Source organism: Trichosurus vulpecula, chromosome 7 (assembly GCF_011100635.1).
Source record: "Trichosurus vulpecula isolate mTriVul1 chromosome 7, mTriVul1.pri, whole genome shotgun sequence".
Classification (NCBI taxonomy): Eukaryota; Metazoa; Chordata; class Mammalia; order Diprotodontia; family Phalangeridae; genus Trichosurus; species Trichosurus vulpecula.
The window spans coordinates 257,100,268-257,124,350 of record NC_050579.1 but is presented as its reverse complement, the minus strand read 5'-3'; the positions used below and the strand labels follow the sequence as shown (position 1 = coordinate 257,124,350).

General features: G+C 36.4%; 1 protein-coding gene across 1 annotated transcript; it reads right to left on the bottom strand.

The window, feature by feature from the left end:
• Positions 1 to 8,316: 8,316 nt before the first annotated feature.
• LOC118857920 (olfactory receptor 6M1-like) lies at positions 8,317 to 9,378 on the bottom strand. The gene has a single exon (XM_036768383.1). It carries the CDS (start codon positions 9,376 to 9,378, stop codon positions 8,317 to 8,319), a length of 1,062 nt encoding a protein of 353 aa, XP_036624278.1.
• Positions 9,379 to 24,083: the final 14,705 nt, after the last annotated feature.

The following is a 24,083-nucleotide window of genomic DNA, read 5'->3' as shown; positions in this document are numbered from 1 at the left end:
ACATGCCACCTAGCAGCCCCAAGAAGGTATATTTCATAAAAACCTGGACTTATGAACTGATGATGAATGAAGTGAACAGAACCAGGAGAACATTGTACACAGTAACAGCAACATTGTATGATTACCAACTGTGAATGACTTAGCTATTTCCAGCAATATAATGATCTAAGACAATTCCAAAAGACTCATAATGGAAAATTCTACCCACATCCAGAGAACTGATAGAGTCTGAATACAGATCAAAGCATACTACTTTCACTTTATTTTTTTCATGGTTTTTTTTCTTTTGTTTTGTTTCTTCTTTCACAACATTATTAGTATGGAAATTAAAAAGACTTTCCTTTTGCAAGCATCAAATTATAGAATAAAGACATTTCTTTTATCATTGGCTGGCTCAGGCTTCTTCTTCTATGGTAGCCTCCAAGTCCCAAAAAGCAGCTGAACTGGACTGGGACACTTTCCTTGTGGGTAGCTGAGGTCCAGTGAAGATAGGTCATGGTACTAGAAGAAAAGGATGGACCAAAAGACTAGGGTGTTCAAGGGAATGGTAATATTTATATTTCCAAGTTCCAAGTTCCAACAATAATATTTATATTTCTAATTTCCAAAGCATGTTGACAAGACTTTCTTTTTTTTATATCATTTTGTTGATGAAAGTCAGTGTGATATAGTAGATAGAGAGCTGGTCTCTGAGTCAGGAACAACTGGGTTCAGTTCTGGCTGTGACCTTTGACACTTCTCAATGTCACAGGTAACTCTCTAAGATAATGAGTTGCAGTGCAGGTTCATGAGTTGACTCTGGCCCTCACTAGAATCACAAGTCTGGTTACAAAGCATTATTGATAGCTTTGTTTTTCTATCACTGTCATCTCTTAATATAGGCCTTCTCTTTCCCTACCTAGAGATCTGAATGACCCTTTTAGCAAAGAAGTAAAAAAAAGAGTGGAAGAAAAGCAGTTCAGCAAAACCACTCATCTTTGTGTTTTAGACAATAAACATTTATTAAGTGCCACTTAAGTGCCAGGCACTATGCTAAGTGCTGGCAATACAAAGAAAGGCAAAGGTCTGTCCCTGCCCTCAAGGAGATTACTTTCCAATGGGAAAAGAGGATACACAAAAGAAAACTGAAAAGGGAGGGGAAGAGGGAAGGTACCCAGTTATGGGAGCATAATGGAGAAGTCCAGTAGGAGTGAAGCTTGATGGGAAATGAAGAGATGGCTGGCCTGATTGCCCTACCCCTTAAATGTAGGTTCTGGGAAGAGCTTTCTGCCCTCCAAAAGAGAGGGGCCCCAAAGGCAGAGGGATTGATGAGGTGTGAATTACTTTTTCAGCAAAAAATTAACCCTGAAATATTCCACAAATATGGTCTCTACCTCTGAGAATATGAGAAGTGCATTTTCTCATTTTTGGGGGGGCAGGGCAAGTTAGGTTAAGTGACTTGCCCAAGGTCACACAGCTAGTACTTGTGTCACATGTCTGGAAGCTGGATTTGAACTCAGGTCTTCCTGACTCCAGGGCCAGTGCTCTACTCACTGCACCACCTAGCTGCCCCCATTTTCTCAGTTCTTAACCTGGGTCAAGTTTGGTCATTATACTTAGGTTCCTTTCTTTTCTTTCTCTCTTCCTCTGTTTCTGTCATTCTGTCTGTCATTTACATCGTTGCAGCTATTGTGCATATAGTTTCCTAGTTCTGCTTACTTCGCGCTACATCACTTCTTCCCCTACTTCGTCTAATTCTTCATATTCATTGTTTCTTTGTTTTAAATGAATTTTATTTTCTCATTCTGAACTTAAATACTGAAAAAGTGTTGCCATACAGAAGAACACAACAGGGTTGTGTATGAAACTGTGAGTCTCCATTCTATACTGTTTGCTTTAAGAAAAAGTATATAATAAATTCTACACATTACTTTCAAAACTCTCCTGCTTATCTGTGCTTCCTTCTGAATTTGGTTCTGTTTTCTTCTGTATATGTAAAATGTAATGAATACACTGTGGTTCTACTTTCCAGAGCCAAGCCTCTATATCTGCACCTTGGAGTTGTAGGGTACCCTGATAATTTAGAATATTTCTTTTCTATTGCTATCAGCTTCAAATTCCACCATGTGATCCTCTCCATTGTTAGGCAATGTTGTTGTTGTTCAGTTGTGTCTGGCACTTTGTGACCCCATTTGGGGTTTTCTTGGCAGAGATACTGGAGGGGTTCGCCATTTTCCTCTTTAGCTCATTTTATATGTAAGAAAACAGAGCCACGTAGGGTTAAGTGACCTGCCCTGGATAACACAGCTAATAAGTGTCCAAGGCCAGATTTGAACCCAGGAAGATGAATCTTCCTGACTTCAGGCCCAGTTCCATTGTGCCACCTCGCTGCTACAAACCAATAGAGAGTAATATCCCAGTTTCACTAACCCACTTAATACCAATTACCTTTTAAAATGAGATATTTATTTCAAAGACAAAGCAAGAACAAATTTAGAAGCATTCCTTCTCCCTATGCCCTTTCCTGCCCAACATCTTAGGCATATGCTCGCCTTTATAGTATCTTAGTCTTTGAGGGGTAGGCTTAGTCTTAGCACAGTTCCTACACAACATTGATCCCAGATTTGGCCCGACTGCCACATAATTCTTCTTCTCAGCTACTGCTAGACTGCGTCCAGAACATCAGTCTGAAAGTTTATTTATTTTGCTCCTCAAGGCATCAATATGGTAATAATTGCAAATCTATACCATGGAATGGCTGGCCACTTTTCACTTGACCATTTAAAATTCCCAGAATGCAACAATCTACCCTCTTAGAAAGGAAAAGAACAGAGAGACCAAATACTGAAGCAACTCAACACTTGGAGAAAATTAAAGAGTTCTTTTTTTTTTCTTTTTTGCTACTCTCACCAACTCTACCCTGCCCCACATACAGGCTCAGGACATAGATCTTCATCAATAAGGAGTCCTATACTGCCAGGTTCTATGATAACTGCTGGGGACACAACACAAGCAAAGAGAAAGCTAGTCCCTGCCCCAAGAGTTTATATTCTAATGGGTGGAAGAGAAGACACAAAAAAGAACTCAAACGTCAGGGTAGGGATGGAGGTAGGGGAAGGAAAGAAAATACCTGGCATGGGGGCATGTTTTTGAGTTCCAAAAATGAAGCGCAAGGCTCAGAGGGGAATTAAGATCACCTGTGTCCCTCCACAAACTAGAGCTTCCAGGAGGAACTCACCAATGAGAAGGGATGGGGAATTCTACATTGAGGACCCAGTTGCTAAGGGAAGTTCTGGGAAAACAGTGTGGTTTGAAAGTCTGGGTGCCAGGAGCTAGACCAAGAGGAAAGAGCAGGAAAGCTGCATGCCCACCCCCAGTCTGTGCCTCTGGACTGAAAGCAAGATCCTGTGCTGCATTAGAGAAATAAATTTGCACACACAGGTCACTTGACTATGGGTCGAATCCACGATATTTGCCTGGAAAAGACTGCCATCTTGTGATCACTACTTGCTCTGGCGTTCTTTCTTAAATGGAGTCATGGATATAAATGCTATAGCACATGTATGCATAATCATGTGCATCTCAATTGTACTAAAGTACTACAGAATTACAGCACAAATGTTCAGTTCACTAAAACATATGTTGAAGAGTTTACTATATGTAAAGTAACGTGTGGGGAGCCAGCTATATCCTGTTTTGGCCTCTTAGACCTCCGCAAGGCAGGGTCAATTGAGAATGGGTCTATGCATGGCAAGGCCAGTTTTAGGATACCAAGACTTAGCAAAGAAAACCTGCCTTTATAGCTGATTATCTACGTGGGAGATGACAGAAATGTTTCAGTCTGGTTATCTATATGCAAGAGAACATAAATGTTTCAATTTGGTTATCCTTGAGGAAAAATAATATCCCACTCTCAGGAACAAGGAGATAAAAAACTTAATCAATGCTTTATTGCACTCTTCTTTGAAGTCAGGATGACTCAGCAATTAACCTGTATAAAATACTGTCAGTAACTCCATTAAAATTAGTCTATAGCTTGACTGTACGACTTGCCTAGCTCCATGTCTTTGTCTTTTTGCGTCAATTACTTCATCATATATTCACACCCCTGCGGAACAGGAACCACAAGTCCAGGACTTGATAGGGATGAAGTAGCCTCTTACCAATACAGGCTCCAGAGCAGATTCACGTAACGGGTAAGAGGATTAATTATCACTAGGCTTACTGGGGGATTGTAGAAATTTTAGAGATTTAGATATTGAGAAAAGTAGATTTAGAAAATTTAACTATGGGGCAGATACAATTTAAGGATAGGGATCTGTATCTGCAAGTATTAAGAAAAATTGTAACAGAAAGAAGTTTTTGTATAACAGAAGAGCAAAAACAAGAAGATACAATTGATTTAGAAAGATGGGAGATTATCAGAAAACAAATGAATAAAAGATTAAGGAAGAATGGACCAGAACACTTCCCAATGTCAACCTTTTCAATATGGAACACTTTAAAAATATGTCTTACTACAGAAGGAAAAGTTCCTATGGTACAAAGAACAATTGAGCATGATATTGGGGTTGGGGTGAGATCTTGTGAACCTCAGCTCAGGGATGGATGACAATAACCCACTAGGAGGTAGACTAGCTAATTGGGAGTTACCAAAGTAGAAAGGGAAAAGAAAAATGCTGGATTTCTAGAAATCCTTTTTGTGCGTCCTGTCATTTTCTGTCTGTATCTGTTTTGTGTTATGTGTCTCTGTGTGAAGAGAGTATGTTATCTGACTCTTTGTTGTTGAAGTTGTTGAAATAAGAAAATGCTCTTTCTTTCTCCCTTCATTCCAATTCTGGCCAAATTTGCAATATGAAGAGAGATAAGAAAGAAAATGGGGATCTTTTCCCCTTAGAGTTAAGTGAAAGGTGTTACTCCTAAATCTGATGTTTAAGATATAAAGTCAGAATTTACTATGCTATTTGGCACTAAGGCAATTTGGAAAAATGCACAGATCTGAAAAGGAAACATTTTGAGTTTCCCAGTATGGGGGAGAAGGGACAAGGCACCACTGGATCTTTTCCAGAGTCCTACTCACCTTGGCTGGAGGATTCAAGGTTCTCACTTTCAAAAAAGTTTTTAAGGAGTGAACACAGAAGTAAAATTTACTCGAGTTAAAATTAGGACCATTAAGATCTTTCCACCTGTCTTGGACTGAGCCAGGGCTGCAACAAAGGTTAGAGCGGCTAAAAATTCTTCAGCAGATTCTGTTAACTGTAGATAGTCTGGTGAAGCGTATGAAACCTTTTTCAGAATAATAATGTGCTTATGAATGTGAAGAAAATTCAGTTTAAATGACAAAAGATATATATTTCTTCTATATCCCCCTCCAATCTATCTATAGACTCCTTGGAGGGTTAAGAATTCCAGCTCAATGTCAGAAGTATATACAAAGATGTTTTATTTCTTGTGTGCTTAATAAGAATCACCATGAGACTAGTATAAACAAAAAACTGGAAAAAGGACTTTAAGAAATCTAGAATGTGCTTTCCCGATTTGTGGAATTAAGAACTTTAGTAATGATCTTATAAACAGAATTGGAAAATATTTAATAACATAAAGGTATTAAATAAATCAATAGAGTTAATAAGTTTTTTTTTATATACAACTACAGAGATCCTTATGTGCAATTTAGTGAACTTCATTCCTATTTGAGTTTGAAACAAGGGGCTTAAAGCCTCCAAAATAGAGAAATAAAAGCAGGGAATGAGAGCCAATCTGAACATATTTTACCTGAAAAACTGTTACTTACTGTATTCCTGAGAAACAAAAAGACTTCTTAGAATAAGAATTATCTCAATAGATATTTCTAGCTTGCTGTGATTTTCCTAAGTTTGCTACTTGGAAAGTTTAAAAAGTGATTCAGCTGTGAATATACAATAGAGTTGGCTCCTTTTCAAAATAATTGCCCTGTTTACTAGCTGCTTTTACTTATTTAGGCCCTTTATTTTGATGTTTTTTCACCTAAAGTCTTAATGTAAATTAAATTATAATAACATTGAAACTGCAAAAATTAAAATACATGTTGCAACAAAAGGTCTACTCCCTGTTCTCTACTTTGCTACTTTGTTGCCCTCTCATACCCCACTGACAACAGCCCAGGACCCCTGGAGGCCCTGACATCCACACTTCTAGGCAAGCAGAGGAACCTCTCCTCTCAAGCCCTCAAGTCCTTGCTCCCACACCACTAGAACCTGGAATTTTTGCTCCAAGTTTTCCAAAGCCCAGCAACCCCTATTAGGAAGCAGAGGTTCCTCAGGGACCCTCCTCAGTGACTCCTCAGACCTTGAATTCAGGTGCTGGACTCTACAGCTTCCCAGCACTCCCTCCTTAGTCCCCCTCCCCTTTCCCAAATCCCTGGCTCAACCACCTCCAGTCCACAGCCAAGCTCTGCAACTGTGGGCAGAGAAGAAAAGCCTCTATGCTTGGTAAGCCCAATATATGTAATGATTTGGGAATGCAATCAATGTCATCTGAAATTTTTCTGTTTGTACTATTACTGTACTTCTAAATTGCAGTAAAATTCTCCTATATTGTAAAACTTGAGTGAATGTTGTGAGCTAAAAATAGTGTTAGACAAAGAAATTTTTAATCTGAATTTTGTTCAAACTAAAAAATGAAAACAGTTGTGTAAAACTGGTTAAGTTACTTTCTGAGCCTTGCTAACGCTGTCTTATGTTTTATAATTGCCATTTGGTAAACCAGGAATTCCCACCTTTACCTGTAGTTAACAGAAGGGCACAGCTAAAACAATTCGGCCAGCACTTATGAAACTTGTAAGATTGTTAACTAGGTTTTTTGGGATTCCTGTTTTAATGTTAAAAACCAGTACAGTTCTAGGGGGATAGAAGGAGTTATGTCCTCTCACCTTTCAGGCTAGATTCATGGGTGGGTTCTGTTAAATCTCATATGGATATTGCTTAGGGTAAAGATGCTGATTATTGTGAGTTATTATTATTACTGTTCAATTAATTATCAAACTCCTCTGCCTGAAGGGGAAAACTGACTATGCCTTGTTAGCAATGATTCAAATTCCTTAGGTTTCCTTTTTACCTGGGCCAAAAGAAGTAGTTAGAATACTGGCCCAGCATATTTTGGAAACTATTTGTAAAACTTTCCCAAGAAAAATGTGAATGGAACTTAGAAATGTATATTTGAATAATTTAAAAAAAGTGCATATTGTTATTTGGTATTGAGAAATTTATTAATTATATAGCCCCAAGAAAATTCTATTTACGTAGTTTATTGTTCAATAAGGGGATAGGTGAGGGGAAGAATTCAGATGTATCTATAATGGTGAAGTGTCTACAAAAGAAAAAGGGGGGTATTGATTGGAATGCTAAAATAGTGAAATGCCCCTCTTCCTGGTATTGATTCAGAGGGGGTAGTAAAAACAATTATTGTTATTTTAAAAAAAAATTAACCCATTTCATAATGTATTTTTGACTATTTTTCATATACTACCTTATATTCTTTGTTTGGTCATAGTAATTTTTTGTCTATCTTGTGTCCTTAGGATAATGAACACTATGTTTAAGCCACTTAAAATTACAGAATAAAAAGGGGGGAGATGTGGGGAGCCGACTATATCCTGTTTAGGCCTCTTAGACCTAAAGACCTCAGGGTCCATTGAGAATCGGTCTATGCATGGCAAGGCCGGTTTTAGGATAAGAAGACTTGGCAAAGAAAACGCTCCTTTGTAACTGATTATCTAAGTGGGAGATGACAGAAATGTTTCAGTCTGGTTATCTATATGTGAGAGAACATAAATGTTTCAATTTGGTTGGCCTTGAGGAAAAATAGTGTCTCACTCCCAGGAACAAGGAGATAAAAAACTTAACCAATGCTTTATTATACTATTCTTGGAAGTCAGGATGACTCAGCAATTAACCTGTATAAAATACTGTCAGTAACTCCATTAAAATTAGTCTATAGCTTGACTATATGACTCGCTTAGCCCCATGTCTTTGTCTTTTTGTGTCAATTACTTCATCATATATTCACGCCACTGTGGGCACAGTACTGTGCTAGGTTCTGGGGACATATAAACATTCAGAAAAGTGATATACTTGAACTCCAAGATATTATTCCTATTTCACAACTGTGCCTATTTCCTCACCTGTAAAATGATGGTATTGAACTAGATGTTATCCATCGTCCTTTCTAGCTGGAACATTCTAACATTTGAATTATTATAATGATGCTAATCATGTTTCATTTCTCTATCTGGTTGGATATTATATCTCAGAAAGAAGTTTGTTGATGTCTAAGAATAGAATAGCCATCAATGGCAAATCAATTGAACCTTAGGCTCTTTAGGAAGGTCTGGATCTTGCCTGTGGTATCCTTCAAGGCCTCTTTCATTGTTTCATTCCTTAGACTGAAGATGAAGGGGTTCAGCAGGGGTGTGACAATGCTTGAGAGGATAAAGAGGATCTTATTAAAGTGAAGGTTACTCTTCTGTGAGGGACGAACATAGACAAAGATGGAAATTCCGTAGCCCATTGATACCACAGTGAAGTGTGAGGCACAAGTGGCAAATGCTTTGCGTTGACCTTGTCCTGAGGGGATTTTCAGAATTGTGGAAATGATGTAGACATAGGAGACTATAGTTAACATTAGTGAGCTAATGAGTAGTATGAGAGAACTGAAGAAGTCCAACAGTTCAATAGCTGTGATGTCAACACATGCAAGATGCAGTAGGGGAGCACTATCACAGAAGAAGTGGTCAATCACATTGGGTCCACAGTATGGAAGTCCTCCCTTAAGGATAGTCGATGGAAGGATGAGCAGAAAACCACCTAACCAGGATAGAATGACAAGTCGAACACAGAGTGGATGGGTCATGATAGTGGGATATTGAAGGGGACTACAAATGGCCACATAGCGATCATAAGACATGACAGCAAAGAGGATAAACTCAGTACATCCAGAAAGGAAGTAGAAATAAGATTGTGAGAAGCATCCAGCAAATGAGATGGTTTTTTTCTCAGATAGAAAATCAACCAGCATCTTAGGAACAGCACAGGTTATGGTTAAGATTTCACTGAAGGAAAGGTGGCTGAGGAAGAAATACATAGGTGAATGGAGTCTATAGTCCACCCAAATTAGTGTGATAATGAGGAAATTGCCTAAAATAGTCACCACATAGGCCAATAAAAATAGTAGGAAGAGGAGGTGACTCAGGACTGGAGTAGTGGGGATTCCCACAAGGATGATCTCTGTCACCATTGTCCAATTCCTCTTCTTCATATTGCCTTTGATCTCCCCTGCTGAGACAGTCACAGAAGAAAAAGCTGGCAAATGAACCCCAGCCATCAAAGCATCCTTAGGTAAGAATGGAGCAGGAGAGGACATCTCATTAATCAATCAACAAGCAAAGCACACTGTACTAAAGTCTTGGGATATAAAAATTAGAGCAAAATTTCTGCTGCCCTCAAGGAGCTTACACTCTAGTGGGGAAGTCAATATGTATGGATATTAGTATGGCGTCCTTTTTCTTCTATGTAACCATCATTTTACCTTACTATGTTTTGTTAAAAAGCTTCCAATCAAGATAAGAGCACATATTTACCTTTCAGTAACAGTTCCTTTATAGCATGTCTATACAGCCTATCAATGTGACTGTTATGCTGGTTAACTCTACTTCAAAATCAGTGTAACCAGGGAATGGTTCAAACTACTAATGGTGGGAAATCTAATTAGTTATTAGTAGACTATTAATTCATTGAAGGCAAGGACTATTTTGTTTTGTTTTGTATTCGCAGAATCTTTCTTAATACCTAGTACATAGTAGGTGTTTAATAAATGCTTAATGAATTGGGCTTAATTGAATCACTCCTTGACCTTACAAGTTATTGTGATGAACATGCTTTATAAAGACATTATGATTACTATATGTAATGACTATGTTTTTGCTTTTGAAAAAGTCACCACATTAGATTTTTATATTAGATCTGTTGTTTTTGATATGATATTTTCATTTCAGTTTTCCATATCAAATCATCTTTGGAGAACATAATATACCCTACAGCACTAAGTAGAGAAGAAAAGACTCTGTTCACCACTGTCTTCAATGAGTAAGTCAATTATTCCGAGACGAAATATACTAGGTCACGTTATGGATCAACATAGGGGTCAGAACATCAGAGTACATTTACAGCTATATATGTACATATACATGTATACATTCAATTTATGTAGATATATACATATAAAACATGGCTACATTCTTAAAGTTCTGCCTTACTAATCCTAATCTTTTTTCTATAATTTCATCATTTTATTCCAATAAAAGTGATATATTATGAGAGTTCATGAAGAGACAAATAGGCATGAAGACAATGGGAACAGATAGATGTAATCTGGCCAGACTCTCAAAGAACTTCACTATAGTTAGACGTCAAAGGCAATTTGGTGTTGGTGAATTAGTGGTGAGTTGTCCCTCAAGAAACATACATTGGACCAAGAATAATTCATAGGAAGGCAGGAAAAACAAGTATTTGAGATGTAGTAGGAATTGTACTAGATTTGCACTTAGAGGATTTGAGTTCAGTTGTGATTTTGCGTGGTTTAGGGTAGATCAGAATCTCAGTCCCTTCATGTGCAAAATGAATTGATTTTATTAGATAACCTCCAAAGTCTCTTCTATGTCTAAAACAAATCCTTTGATCATAATATTGGCTCTCGGAATTGGGAGACGTGTTTTTATAAGGAAAGAGCAGGTGGAAGAGAAACCAATGCCTGGAGAGGGGAAAGAAAGGAGCTGCTTGTGGGTTTCATTTGCCAATATTCAACATAAAATGCTAAATATGGAGAATATATTTGCTAACTTCATCAAAGGATTCTTTTGCAAACAAGAAACATGGATTCTAGTAGTTGGTCTGGATGCTACAGTAAATAAAACCTGTTTGTGCAAACTGAAACTGGTCGAAATAGGAACTACTATTGCTACTATATGTTTCAATGTAAAAAAAATGTAGATTACAAAAACATTGGCTTCACAATTTGGGGTGTAGGTAGCCAGAACAAGATCCAATGCTATGGTGCCATTACTTCCATAATATACAAGGAATGATTTTTGTGGTTGAGAGTAATGGCAGAGAAGGAGTGGATGAGTCCTGAGAAGAACTGATGAGAATGTTTGTAGAGAATATTGGGCTTTAGAGATGACATTTTTGCCATCTTATTAGTGTTTGCTAGTAAATAGGGCTTTTTCATTGACATGAATGAAGCTGAAGTCACAGATAAACTTGGATTGGTTGCCCCTTTTTGTCAGAAACTTAAACATTGACGCATGGTTGCTGAGGGCTAGCGTGTAGCACCGGAGATGAATGCTAATACTACTGGCTTGTGAAATATGTGTTGAGATTCATTTTTGTGGCTGGTTTTTAACTGGAACTCAGTATATTATTAAAATTATAAAAACAACCCCCAAACAAATAAAAGACTTGAAGGCACAGAAGAAGGTGTGTAAGAACTTACAAGTAGTTAAAGTTTTAGAGTAAGTCTATTTTAATTGTCTACAATTTCTCTTTTGAAACTTGAGAAATGAAAAACAAACATCAAAGAAGTGATCCATTTTGCATGGTTAGAAATAGAGATCCACATAATTAATTCTATGTCTTTGGATATTAAAATATTTCACAAAGGTTTTGTTTGTATTTTATTCTCACATGGATATTTATTGGAGGGAAAAATGGTTTGTGTCTGTGGTTCAGAGCAGGAAGCCTTTGAGAATGATAGAGCTTCAGACACTTGACACAATTACTAGCTGTGTGACCTTGGGCAAGTCACTTAACTCCAATTGCCCTGCTTTCCCTCCTCCAAAAAAAATAGAGGAAAAAAATAGAGACAATGATAGAGCTTCAGCCACAACCTACTTATGACTAGACTTACCCATCCGCTTCTTGCAGTTCAGGTCCAGCTGCAATTAATTCTCCATCATGAATAACTCTTAGGAAGGACACAGTGATGGCTGGTTATAAACATTGAGGAGAGGTTTTTTTTTTGACATATTTGTAAAACGAAAAAATAGCTTTTTAATTTTGGTCAAATGTGTGATTATTCTCTTTGAAACCACTCTAGAAATCTCTCCACAGAGAACAAAGCTATATTAGATCCATAGATTGGCTGGAAGTATTTCAAAGATACAATTAAGAATAGCAAAAGTTTTTCAATGGTGTCTAGGTTTTGAAAGAAAATAAATTGAGCATGAAAGCTTAGAGAGTGATTCCATTCTAGAAGTATTTGGCCCAATTTTGGGATAATCCCCCATCTGTAAATGTGTGAAATCCCCTTTAGCACTCCTCATACCATAAAGGTCAGATTTGCCATCTGAACAAAAATTAATTTTTTCTTCTGTATTTTGATAAACACTGAGGAAGCTGGAGCTGTTAAACTTCATCTCAGCACTGTTTGTTTGGTGTTGTGGAAACCTACTCCTTTCAATACACTACTAGTAATCAATTATTTTCTCTCCTTATTTGCACTTTTCATTTTCAGGAATAAACACTGTAATTAAAGCTATTAGAATAAACTCATTGAGCTATTTTTTAAAGGATAAACTAAAAATATTTGAAGCTATAAAGATAACAGGTCAGAGGGAATTTGATATAAAGTAATGACTTAATGACTCAAGTGTCATAGAAAATGAGATTTGGAAGAGATCTTAGTGATCACCTAGTCCAATCATTTCTTAGGTCCATGATTCCATTCTGCCATATTCTCAACAAGTGGTGGACTAGTGTCTGCTTGAACAATTTGATGATTAGGAATTCATTGCCTAACAATGCATTCGCTTTAAATTTCTCATATCATCATCACTATCATCATCTGTTAAAAAATAGTATGAAGGTGGTGATTGTGGAATGAAAGGATGGAATTTTCTATGTGGAACTGACATCAGAGATCATTTGAACTTTGAACTACTTTCCAAATGTAGTACAAGAAGTAAGTGGAAGTTCAGGGCATGAACTAGGATTTCTTGACTGCAGGTCTTGTTTTTTTCCCCCCACTATGCTATATCATCTATCGTGATAGAAATAATACATACTTCTATAGCAAATGTATACTAACTTGTAATCAAACATTGAAATATAATTTACAGAGGCTCATTCAATACCTCTCTTTCCCCCTGAGTAATAGAAATTGACAACAATGATACTAAATCTACCCACTTTACAAAGTTTTTATTAGAGGTATCTGGAAGATAAACTATAGACTGTTAGATTGTAGGAGCATAATGTGTAGCATAAAAGTACTGCCATGTTGACAGATCCCTGGGATGGTAGTTATAAAATATGAACCTCCAACCTAAATGACCACTGGCAAAATTCAATTAATAGATGTTAACAAGTGATCTCTTCCTTAATCACCACTTTAGACACTGAACAACTAGAGATGCCAAGGGCACCAGTACTCTGTGATGGTGGACCATAGATTTTCCATGTCTAATCCTTAAAAAGGCTCTCTCATTTGCCCTCTACAAAACTGAGACCATGCAGGATCTTTTATCAGTCCCTAATCCTTTTCACTGAAAAGATATATCACTCCCAGAAATAATATCAACCTTGGCTGAAGCCAGTGGTAATTACTCATCTGATCAAGAAGAAATTTCCATTCTTGTACATTTCTTCTTCTGGAAGTAGACATCAGGGCAGAATCCACTTGGGCCTAAAGCAACAGTGAGCAAGATTCTGGGAATGAACCAACTGCCCACCTAATACAGAGTAATTCATTAGAGTATGCCAAAGCAGAAAGTCACCTCTGAGCTTTGCAGTAGCTATAAATTTAGTTCAGCATAGGTCCCTGCAGGGGAGACAAATGTCTGAGTGGAAAAAAAAAGTCTTGTCTTACTCTGAAAGAGTGTATAATTGGAGAACTCATTAAATCTCACATCCCACAGGGAATAAGGAAATCTATTTTCTTCTGTAAGATCAACTGACCAATTATTTCTAAAGCAAGGTAATCCTTTCCTCTTTTTAAGGACAGGCTCAATTCCATAGGACAGAGATGTCATATATATGATAGTGAAGTAGGGCTATGAATGTGTTTCTAGACCTGAAAACCATTCTATTTGAAAGAGCTAAATCAATTCACCATTCAAAAGAGGAAAGACAGGGTCAATTGCATGGAGATTAAGCATATGAACATTCTCATAATAAACTAAAGAATATGCCACATATAGTTCAATGAATTCATAGTTGTTAGCCTTCAGATTAGGGGAACAATTGGATATGTGTTATTTCTTGGATTAGTAAATGAACCAGGTACTCTAGATCACATGGTCCTTCAGGGAGAGAAATTCAAATGATAATTCTGATTTTTCAGAAAAAAAGTGGTTCTTTGTCAATTAAAACATCTCTTTCAGAGGAACCAGGGAAGCTGAAAAAGCAAAAAAGTGATTGTGGTAAAGTGAAGTGATAATTTTTATTAAAGATCAACCTCTGGGTTTTGTGGTTAGTTGAGTAGGGGAAAACATATAGTGGAAATAGAAGCTGAGGTATCTTATCAGGATTATATCATCCCACAAAGTGTTTCAACAGAGTACACACTTTTTCAAATAGGCCAAGGAGCACAGCAACAGTCACTCAATTATATCTGCCTCTAATCTATTCTAACCCCTCCTTTTCCTTGATAACAAATCAAACATTGCCAGTTCCTTGAAGTCCCACTCCTGTACGGCTCTTTCCAATGGAAAAAACATTATAGGAGTTTTCACAAATAAGTTCCTAGAGGAATATCTATCTTTAAATTGAGTCTATTTGTTTGAGTTGGAGATGAGCAAAGTTTAGGACAGAAGAAGGAGGTAATGGGATGGAGCTTTTCCTTATGCAACAATTCAACTCCTTGATAGAAAGAGATTGGGGCCAAGATGAGCTAAGGAAGAATTAAGATGAACTAAGAAATGAGATCAAGAAAGAGTGCTCATAACGGTAAATGGAGCACCAGGAAAATATCATAGGAGGATAAAGAGAGAATTTAACAGATGGGGAAGAGTCACAGTAACTGTTGTTACAGAAAAATCGAGGACAATGAGGACTGAGAAAAAGCCATCAGGAGATTACTGATGACCACTGAGATAGCAGTTTCAGTCAAGTTGTGGGATGAAATTCAGGAAAATAGGTTCACAAATGTGTGGATGTTAAGGTTCTGTCTTCTACTCTCTATCTAGCACATAGTTGGCAAAGTTATTTCCGTGAAGCACAGGTGTGATAATATCTCAACTCTACTCAATAAACTCCAATGTTTGCCTATTACTTCTGGGATCAAATAAGAACTCCCCCGTTTAGTGTGGAAGAATCTTTGGAGACTTTCTTAGAGATTTTCAATCTGTCTCTAATTTGTCTTTCCAAGATTGCTATATACTAGTTTGCTTATCTAGCACTTATAGCATTGTGTCTGGCATACAGAAAAGCATTTATTGTGTGATGAGTTCAATTCATTCTATAGTTCAATCCACTTGATCTTCTTGGTGCCTCTCATTTACAACACTCCATTGCCTATCTCTATTATGTTTGTACTAGGTAGAATACATTCCTAGAGTTCATTCCCTCCTCACTTATACTTCTTAGAATCCTTAGTTTCCTTCAAAGTACAACTCAAGCTGTTCTTTCTATATGAACATTTTCCTGGTCACCCAAGTTGCTACTAGTACCCTCCAATTACCTAGTATTTAATTTGTCTATACTTACATTTGTTCACATCATTTCCCTCAATAAGATATAATCTCCTTTAAAAATTTTCTGATGTTTAATCAGACAAATAGAAGGTACTGACTAAATGCTTGTTAGTTGATTGATAAGTGAAAGTAATCAGTATAAGTTATTCTGAGTTTGGAAGTAAAAGAGAAGAGAGATAAAAGATAGCTTAAGGGAATGGCTAAGAAAAGGTTTTTTAAAAGGGCAGAATAGGCTGGCCTATACTTAGAGGCAGTAGAGAAAGATTCAACATACACGGAGGGACTGAAAATGAGATAATGATGGAGGCAAGGTCCTAGAGATTAAAGGAGTGAATTGGATCAATTATATAAGTAGAACAATTATCCTTGGTAAAGAGAAAGACTATATCATCCTCAGACTGGAGAGAAGAAGGATAGTACAGGTGGATATAGAGTATATTTATGTGTATTTTATGCACATACATATGTATATAACTCAATATGTGACATATTAAAGAACTGTATAATATTTATGTTTTAATACATATGTATATATGCATTATATTATATAATATATATATATGTAATATTGTTATGGTAATTTGGGTGGGAGTTTTTCTTTTCTCTTTTAGAATGCTAAGGTAATCAAGTGCTTTTGATAAGTCTTGCCTTTCAAATGTAAAAAAGTGGACTTTTTGTTGTCTTTTGTTTCTTTGATTGAATCAAGATTCTTTGACCTGCTTAAGAAACAAGAAACCTAGTTCACATAGTTTTGAGTCAAATGGTTGTGATACCCTCTGACTCTGAAGAAGTTTCACATGGTTTTGAGTTACATGATTGTGATGCTCTCTGACCCTGAGAAGGTTATATAAGATATGAAGTTGGCATTTTGTTTTGGGGCTCTCATTCACTGGAAGAGTGTCATGTGATTTGACCAGATGAGACTCTGGGTAGCTGTTGTTAAGAGGCCCCCAGCTTTGAAAACCCAGATGTTGGTACTTCTCTTTTAGGTAGCTATGTATGTGATGTCTTGATCAGACCAAACCTGTCTGTTGATCTGTTTGTAGTTTCTGTTTGTAGTTGCTCCGAAGTTCAGAATGCTGACTTTTCCCCCTGAACTAAGTGAGTGATATATGTATGTTTAATTAAACCAAGATTGTTATCCCCTTAAAGTTGCTTTCATTAGAAAAGCAAATCAAAGGACCTATGCTAGCAGCCTTCCTATATGCTTTTGTTGTTGGTCTTTCACCCCCGTAACAGCTGCTAGCAACATTGTTGCTACAAATATTCATAGAGTTTTTGACTTATAGAGGAAAGGAAATGAGGAAATTCACAACTGATAGCCTCCATCATCTCAGTAAAGTAAAGGTAATATATGACAGGAAAGAGATAAAAGATTTGGAACAGAACAGTGAGAAATATGATAAACAGTACCAGAAATGGATAAAAGAAATACCAACTAAAGCTCACTCATTTGAGGCTAGATAAACTGAATTTATAATGGACCCAACTAGAATGGATTTGTTATATTTTTCAGCAGTTACAAAGTAGGAAGTCTTCATGATGAAACTTCCTTCACCAATACAGATCAATACCCGCTTTACAACTTATCGTCTTAGAGAACTGTCTGGGGCACTGAAAGCTAAGTGACTTGCCTAGGGTGACAAAGCCTGATTGTGTCAGAGGTAGGATTTGAACCTAGGTCAAGATGGTGGAATAAAAAGAAGCATTACAATCTAAGTCACCTACCACTACTCTACAAGGGCTGAGAAAATGTATCAGAGGACTTTATCATTAGGAAATCCAAGAAAATGTCATATTTCTCAGGTAAAAAAATACTGTGAGCAGCCAGAAAGAAAGAGTTCCAGTAGTGAGGAGCCACAATCAGTATCGCACAAGTTTCAGTGGTCACCTCTATAAATGTGTAGAGCACTCAGAAAAAAAGGAATCTAGGATTTCAACCATGAACAAATTTCCCCCAAAAAACTGAGTTTAATCCTCAAGGAAGAAAATGGATATTTAATGAAAGAGGACTTCTAAGCCTTTTTGATAAAAAAAGACCAGAGCTGAGTAGACAATCTGACATACAAACATGGGAGTCAAGAGAAGCATGAAAGGCAAACGTAAGCATACAATTAGGATAGCTATATGGTGTGATGTATAGAGTGCCTAGCCTGAAGTCAGGAAGAGTCAGCTTCCTGAGTTCAAATCTGACCTCAGACACTTACTACTGTGTGACCCTGGCCAAGTCACTTAACCCTGTTTACCTCAGGAAATAAATGGCAAACCATTCCAGTATTTTTGCCAAGAAAACTCCAAATGTGGTCACAAGAGACACTACCAAAAAATGACTCAACAACTAAACATACAATCCATAAGTGATAAAGTTAAACAGTTTATACTTTTGTATGCAGATATTTTAGTTGACACTTAGATGCTACCAGGGAAGCCAGGAGGAAGAGAGGAGAAGGATCATTCTAGACAGGAGGGACAGCAAGAGAAACATTATGGAAGCAGTTACTTGCCATATATGTATATGTATGTATATGTATGTACATATACATACACGCATATGCATATATATATACACACACATATAGATAGATATAGATATAGAGATAGGTAGATAGATAGAATTGTTCATGACAAAACAAGAGAGAGAGAGGTTCATGGGAGATAAAATGGACGTTTTGATTACATTAAACGAAATAGTTCTTGTACAAGCAAAATCAATGAAGCTAAAATTAGAAGAGAAACAGGAATTTGGGGAAAAATTTTTGCTGCAAGTTTCTCTGATAAGGGTCTTATTTCTAAGAAGTACAGGGAACTGATTCAAATTTGTAAGAAAAATAGCCATTCCGCAATTGAAAAATGATAAAGAATGTGAGTGAAGTGAGCAGAACCAGAACAATTCCTACACCAGCAAAAATGCAAGACAATAACAAGACTGTAATGACAAACAACTTTGAGAAACTTAGACGCCCTGATCAACTCAATAGAACCAACTACAAATTTTAGGGAATTCATGGAAAATCATGATATCTACTTCCAGATAAAGAGATTATGTATTCAGAACATATATTTATGAGGGGAGGGATTTATAGTTAATACAGGAATTGCTTTGCTTGATTATAACCTATTTGTAACATAATTTGTTTTTCTTGATTTTTCATTGGGAACTGGGAGTGAGAGAGTTTAAAAGTGAAAATACAATAAAATTGAATTATTCACCCACCCCCAACCCCCACTACACACAATTTCTTCACTGAGAATTAGCATATATTAAATAGCAAAAGAACAAACGACAGCTTCTTCATTAAAGATTATCATAGATTAAATAGCAAAAAGGCAAGGGAGTAAGTGATTACAGGATATTGAACTATTGAACAAAGATTGGACAGGGGAGATGTCAATCAATGGAGATCTTCAAACCTCATCTCCCTCTCACCCTGCCCCCAGGCAATCATTATCTTCTCTTTTAGGAAATCTTGTTCATTAAAAGTTGGAGTTACAATAATGAATCCCCAAGAGATATTCACCGATGTAGTATTGGAAGATGGCAGAATGCTTACATTCACTTCTTTTTCATTTATGTTTGGCTAGTCTTTTAATCCTTGTAGAAGCTGGTCCTCCATTTTGAAAGAACGTTACAATCACCTACAATACACTCTCAAAGATCATCATCCTAGTCTATCTTGCTCAAAATCTCTAAGTTATTTGTAACTCCTTCACAACCTTCTGTACTCTTCTAATCATATCAATTCTTGATTATTTCCAGTATCTCCCTTTATACTGTCACTTTATATTTTATGCTGTCACCTCACTAATCCATATTGTCTATTACTAACCAAATTATGACAATGATTTTCTCACTGTTCTTTCATTTATGAGTCTCTCCCCTGTCCAATAAAATTGATATGACTTGCCAGATTAATCTTTTTTAAATAAGTTTTTATTGCTATTTTCTGTTATCATCACAGTTATCCCAAGAATCTCTCCCTCTACCCCTCTGAAAGAGCCATCCCATGTAACAAATAGTGTTTTATAGAGAAGGAAAAGTCAAAAATTCATTCAACATATAACATCTGGATATCCCTCTTCCACAAAGGTGGGGTCCTGTCATATCTCTTTTTTTTGGAGGGGGGAAGGTAGGGCAATTGGGTTTCAGTGACTTGCCCAAGGTCATAGAGCTAGTAAGTGTGTCAAGTGTCTGAGGCTGGATTTGAACTCAAGTCCTCCTGACTCCAGGGCCGGTGCTCTACTCACTGTGCCACCTAGCTGCCCCCTGTCGTATCTCTTTATTGTTTCCTACCAGATTTTTATAATTTTTTTTTACATTTACTCTTGATTTTTGAAGTATAGTTGTTCTTTTCACTTTCATTGTTGTAGTCATTGTGAGGTGGTACCTCAGAATTGTTTTAGTTTGCATTTGTCTAATCAATAGTGTTTTAGAGCACTTTCTCACATGACTATAGATAGCTCTGATTTCTTTAAAAACTGTTTGTTCATATCTTTTAACTATTTATCAATTGGGGAATGATCTGTATTTTTATAAATTTGACTGCATTCTCTATATATTTGGGAAAGGATGCCTTTATCAGAGATGTTTGTTGCAAAATCCTCCCCTCCATGCCAGTTTTCTGTTTATCTTTTAATTTTGGTTGCATTGGTTTTGTTTGTTCAAAAACCTTTTAATTTAATATAATCAAAATTAATGTAATGTTCTCTATGTTTGGTCCTAAATTTTTCCCTTATCCATAGATCTGACAGATAAACTATTCCATGGCCTCCTAATTTGCTCATGGTATCACACTTTATGTGTAAATCCTGTACCCATTTTGACCTTATCTTTTTATATGGTATAAGATGTTGGTGTATACCTAGTTTATGCCAGACTGTTCCCCAGTTTTCCCAGAAATTTTTGTCAGATAATGAGCTTTTGTTCCAAAAGCCTGGATCTTTGGGTTTATCATATACTAGATTACTATGGATATTTACTATAATATAATTTGTTCCCATTCTATTTCATGGATCCACCACTCCATTTCTTAGTCAGTACCAATTGTTCTGATAATCACTGCTTTATAATAGAGTTTGTGATCTGGTACATCTGGACCACCTTACCTGGAGCATTTTTGAGATGGCACTCTCTTTGAGCAGCTCTTAGAATTTTCCAATGAATGGTAAAATACATAATTCAAACAGTTATACCTGAGTTAAAAATAAAATTAAGTCAAATTACATTCCCAAGAGGTTCCACCTCACTAAGCAAGTTCCTTTATTGATAACTTAGGACAGGGTACATTTTTTTTCCTTTTGGGACAAAATATTATTTAGTTTAAAAATTAATAATTAATAAATTTTTATCCTCTGTACTTGCTGAGTACATACAAAGTCTTTCCAAAAACATTCATTTTGAAGTATATCTGATGCAAAATCAATTATTAAAATAATCACATTCTGGAGTTTTATGCAGAAAGTTAATGTGTATGATAGGTCACTCAAAACTCAGAAAGACACTAGCTTCTGCTAGCTTGAATATCTCAGCAAAAAAGAAAAATCTTTTAAACAGAGATCTGTTGATTTTAAGTTGGTTCAAAGATGCAACTCTAATACATACTATTGCTAGTATAATTTTATGCAGTTTATTTTTCGTAAATATTTTTAGCTAGAAAATTCATCATATAAATCACTTGTAAACTACAAAGAAGCTTGTAAACCATCCTCCATTTTGACTATAAGTACTCTTGTTGGAGGAGGGGATCTCAACTCCTCCTTAAATCAATTTAGTGTCTTAGAATTTATAAGACTCTCATCAGTCACATGCCTTTATGCAGATCTTTCCTTCACAGTGCTGATAAAATTTTGTGACCTTGCCAAGGCTAGAAATCCAGAGGACTAGACAAATCCCTAAAGAACTTCACAGATAATGAGAATTTACAAGGTCTTTTGTACTTTTCCCAAATACCAAGTAACTATCATTATTATTGTCTTAAAGTAAAATATATCCAAGTAAATATTTAAGGAAATTTTTTTGACTATAAGGAAGAAATTCCCCAATAAGTGATAGTGCAAATTCATAATTTCAAAGCATTCTAGGCAAAAAAGGAACTAATTGTAGCAACTCAAAGGTACATATGTCTTGGTGATTGCTAAAGATAGCCTAACCTGGTCCTGGGCTAGTAACCAGTAGAATCTAATGAGAACAATGGTAAAGGGAATGATGAATTGAAAAGTGAGAATTATGTTGATGTTCCCAAATTGGACAGGAAGTTAGGACATTGTTTTTTTCTTCTTGCCTTATTGACAGTATTTTCACTGAAACAGAAAATTCTTATGATTTTCTCCTCACCTTGTTGGAAAGATGGGATCAAAAATGTTATTCAGCATGAGATCAGCATGAAACTGCAGAAGGACAGTTACTAGATCAACTGGTTGAAAGCAGGAAGTGGCAACAAGTGCAGAAGTTGAGATGGGTTCAACAATACATTTTTTGGAAACTTCTCCTTTGCTTCCACAATTTCCAATCTGCAAAACATTCACCATCAAATTTCCTTTATCTTTTAGCAGGACTTATCCTTCTTTATTATTACCCTTTAAAAATTTGTTTCTATTCTATTTCAACCCTTCTTTCATGAGAAGATCACCTACATTCCTGACTCTTAAGTCGTTTCCACTATACCACAGAAATCTGGCCTCTTTGCTTATTAGGAAATGTCTATTTGCAATTTCTCTGCACTTAGGTCTTCTCTTTTGGTGTCCCAGAAGTCTACTTATTCTCACTCTGTGTCTGTCTCAGTCTCTTTGTTCCTGCATCACTTGTTATCTATATTATCACCTATCATTTGTCTATTCATCCATCCATCTATTTATAGAGATTCATACTTTCTAGTTGGACCCTAATTTGGGTAGTGATGGTATAATTTGTGCCTGTAGGGAGGGCGAGGAGGAGAAGGAGGAAGACGAGGAGGAAGAGGAGGGAGAGAGAGAGAGAGAACAGAGACAAAAAAGGAAAGGTAGATAGGGAAAGGGAGAGAGACATAAACACAGGGACACAGAAAGACAGAATTTAAAAGGGTGAAGAGAAAATAAAAATGAGCAATTTTATCTCATGACAAAAAGTGTATATTGATTGGGGAAATACTGGGGTAGATTAATGTAATGGAATATCACTGAGCTATAAGACATGATGAATAGGAAGAATTCAGAGTAACACAGGAAGTCTTCTATGAACCGATAAAAAGTAAAGTATGCAAAGCCAGGATAACAATATTCACAGTGAGTACAACAATTTAAATGGATAGAACAATAAAGTGAGATCGAATGCTATATAATCATAATGACCGAACCTAGTGAAATATTGGGGAAAGTACCACCTTTTTCGTTACAGAGACAAGAGACTATTATAGATGGCGTATACTGTCAGGCATGGTTGATATATTAGTTGATTTTGTTGAACTGCTTTTTTTAAAGACATAAAACCTAGAGCATTATGTTATATTACAGGCATACCTAATTTTATTATACTTCACTTTATTGTGCTTTGTAGATATCATGTTTTGTTTTGCTTTTATAAATTGAAGATTTATGACAACCCTGCATCAAGCAAGTCAATTGGTGCCATTTTTTTCCAACACCATATACTCAAATCATGCCTCTGGGTCACATTTTAGTAATTGTCACAACATTTCAAATTCCTTCATTATTATTATATTTGTTATGGTGATCTATGATCAGTGAGCTTTGATGTTTCTATTATAATTGTTTTGAGGCACCATGAACCACACCCATAAAAGACAGTGAACTTAATTGATGGTGTTCTGACTGCTCCACTGATTGGCTATTCCTATCTCTCTCCCTCTCCTTAGGCCTCCCTGTTACCTGAGAAACAACAATATCGAAATTAGGCCAATTAATAACCCTGCAATGGCCTCTAAGTGTTCAAGTGAAAGAAAGAGTCAATCGATGTGCAAACTTAATTTTTTCTCTTATTTTAAGAAATTGCCACAGGTCACCCCAACCTTCAGCAACCACCCTCCCCTACCACTGGTAAGTAGACATCACCATCAAGGCAAGATACTTCACCAACAAAAAGATTCAACTCATTGAAAGCTCAGATAATGGTTAGCAATTTTGGCAATAAAGTATTTTTTTTCAATTAAGATGTGCATGTTTTTAAAGACATAATGTATTTACAAACCTCAATATAATATAAACATAATTTTTATGTGCACTGGGAAACAGAAAATGTCCTTGTGACTCACTTTATCACTATGTTTGTTTTACTGTGGTGGTCTGGAACTGAACCTGCAACACTTCTGAGGTATGCCTGGCTGCTGAAATATTCCCCTATTACATACAAAATAAGACTTTGAGAACAGAATAGTCTTCACAGGAATAC

Coding starts and splice junctions, on each gene's coding strand:
- LOC118857920 (XM_036768383.1), bottom strand. CDS start 9,378: ATGTCCTCTCCTGCTCCATTCTTACCTAAGGATGCTTTGATGGCTGGG.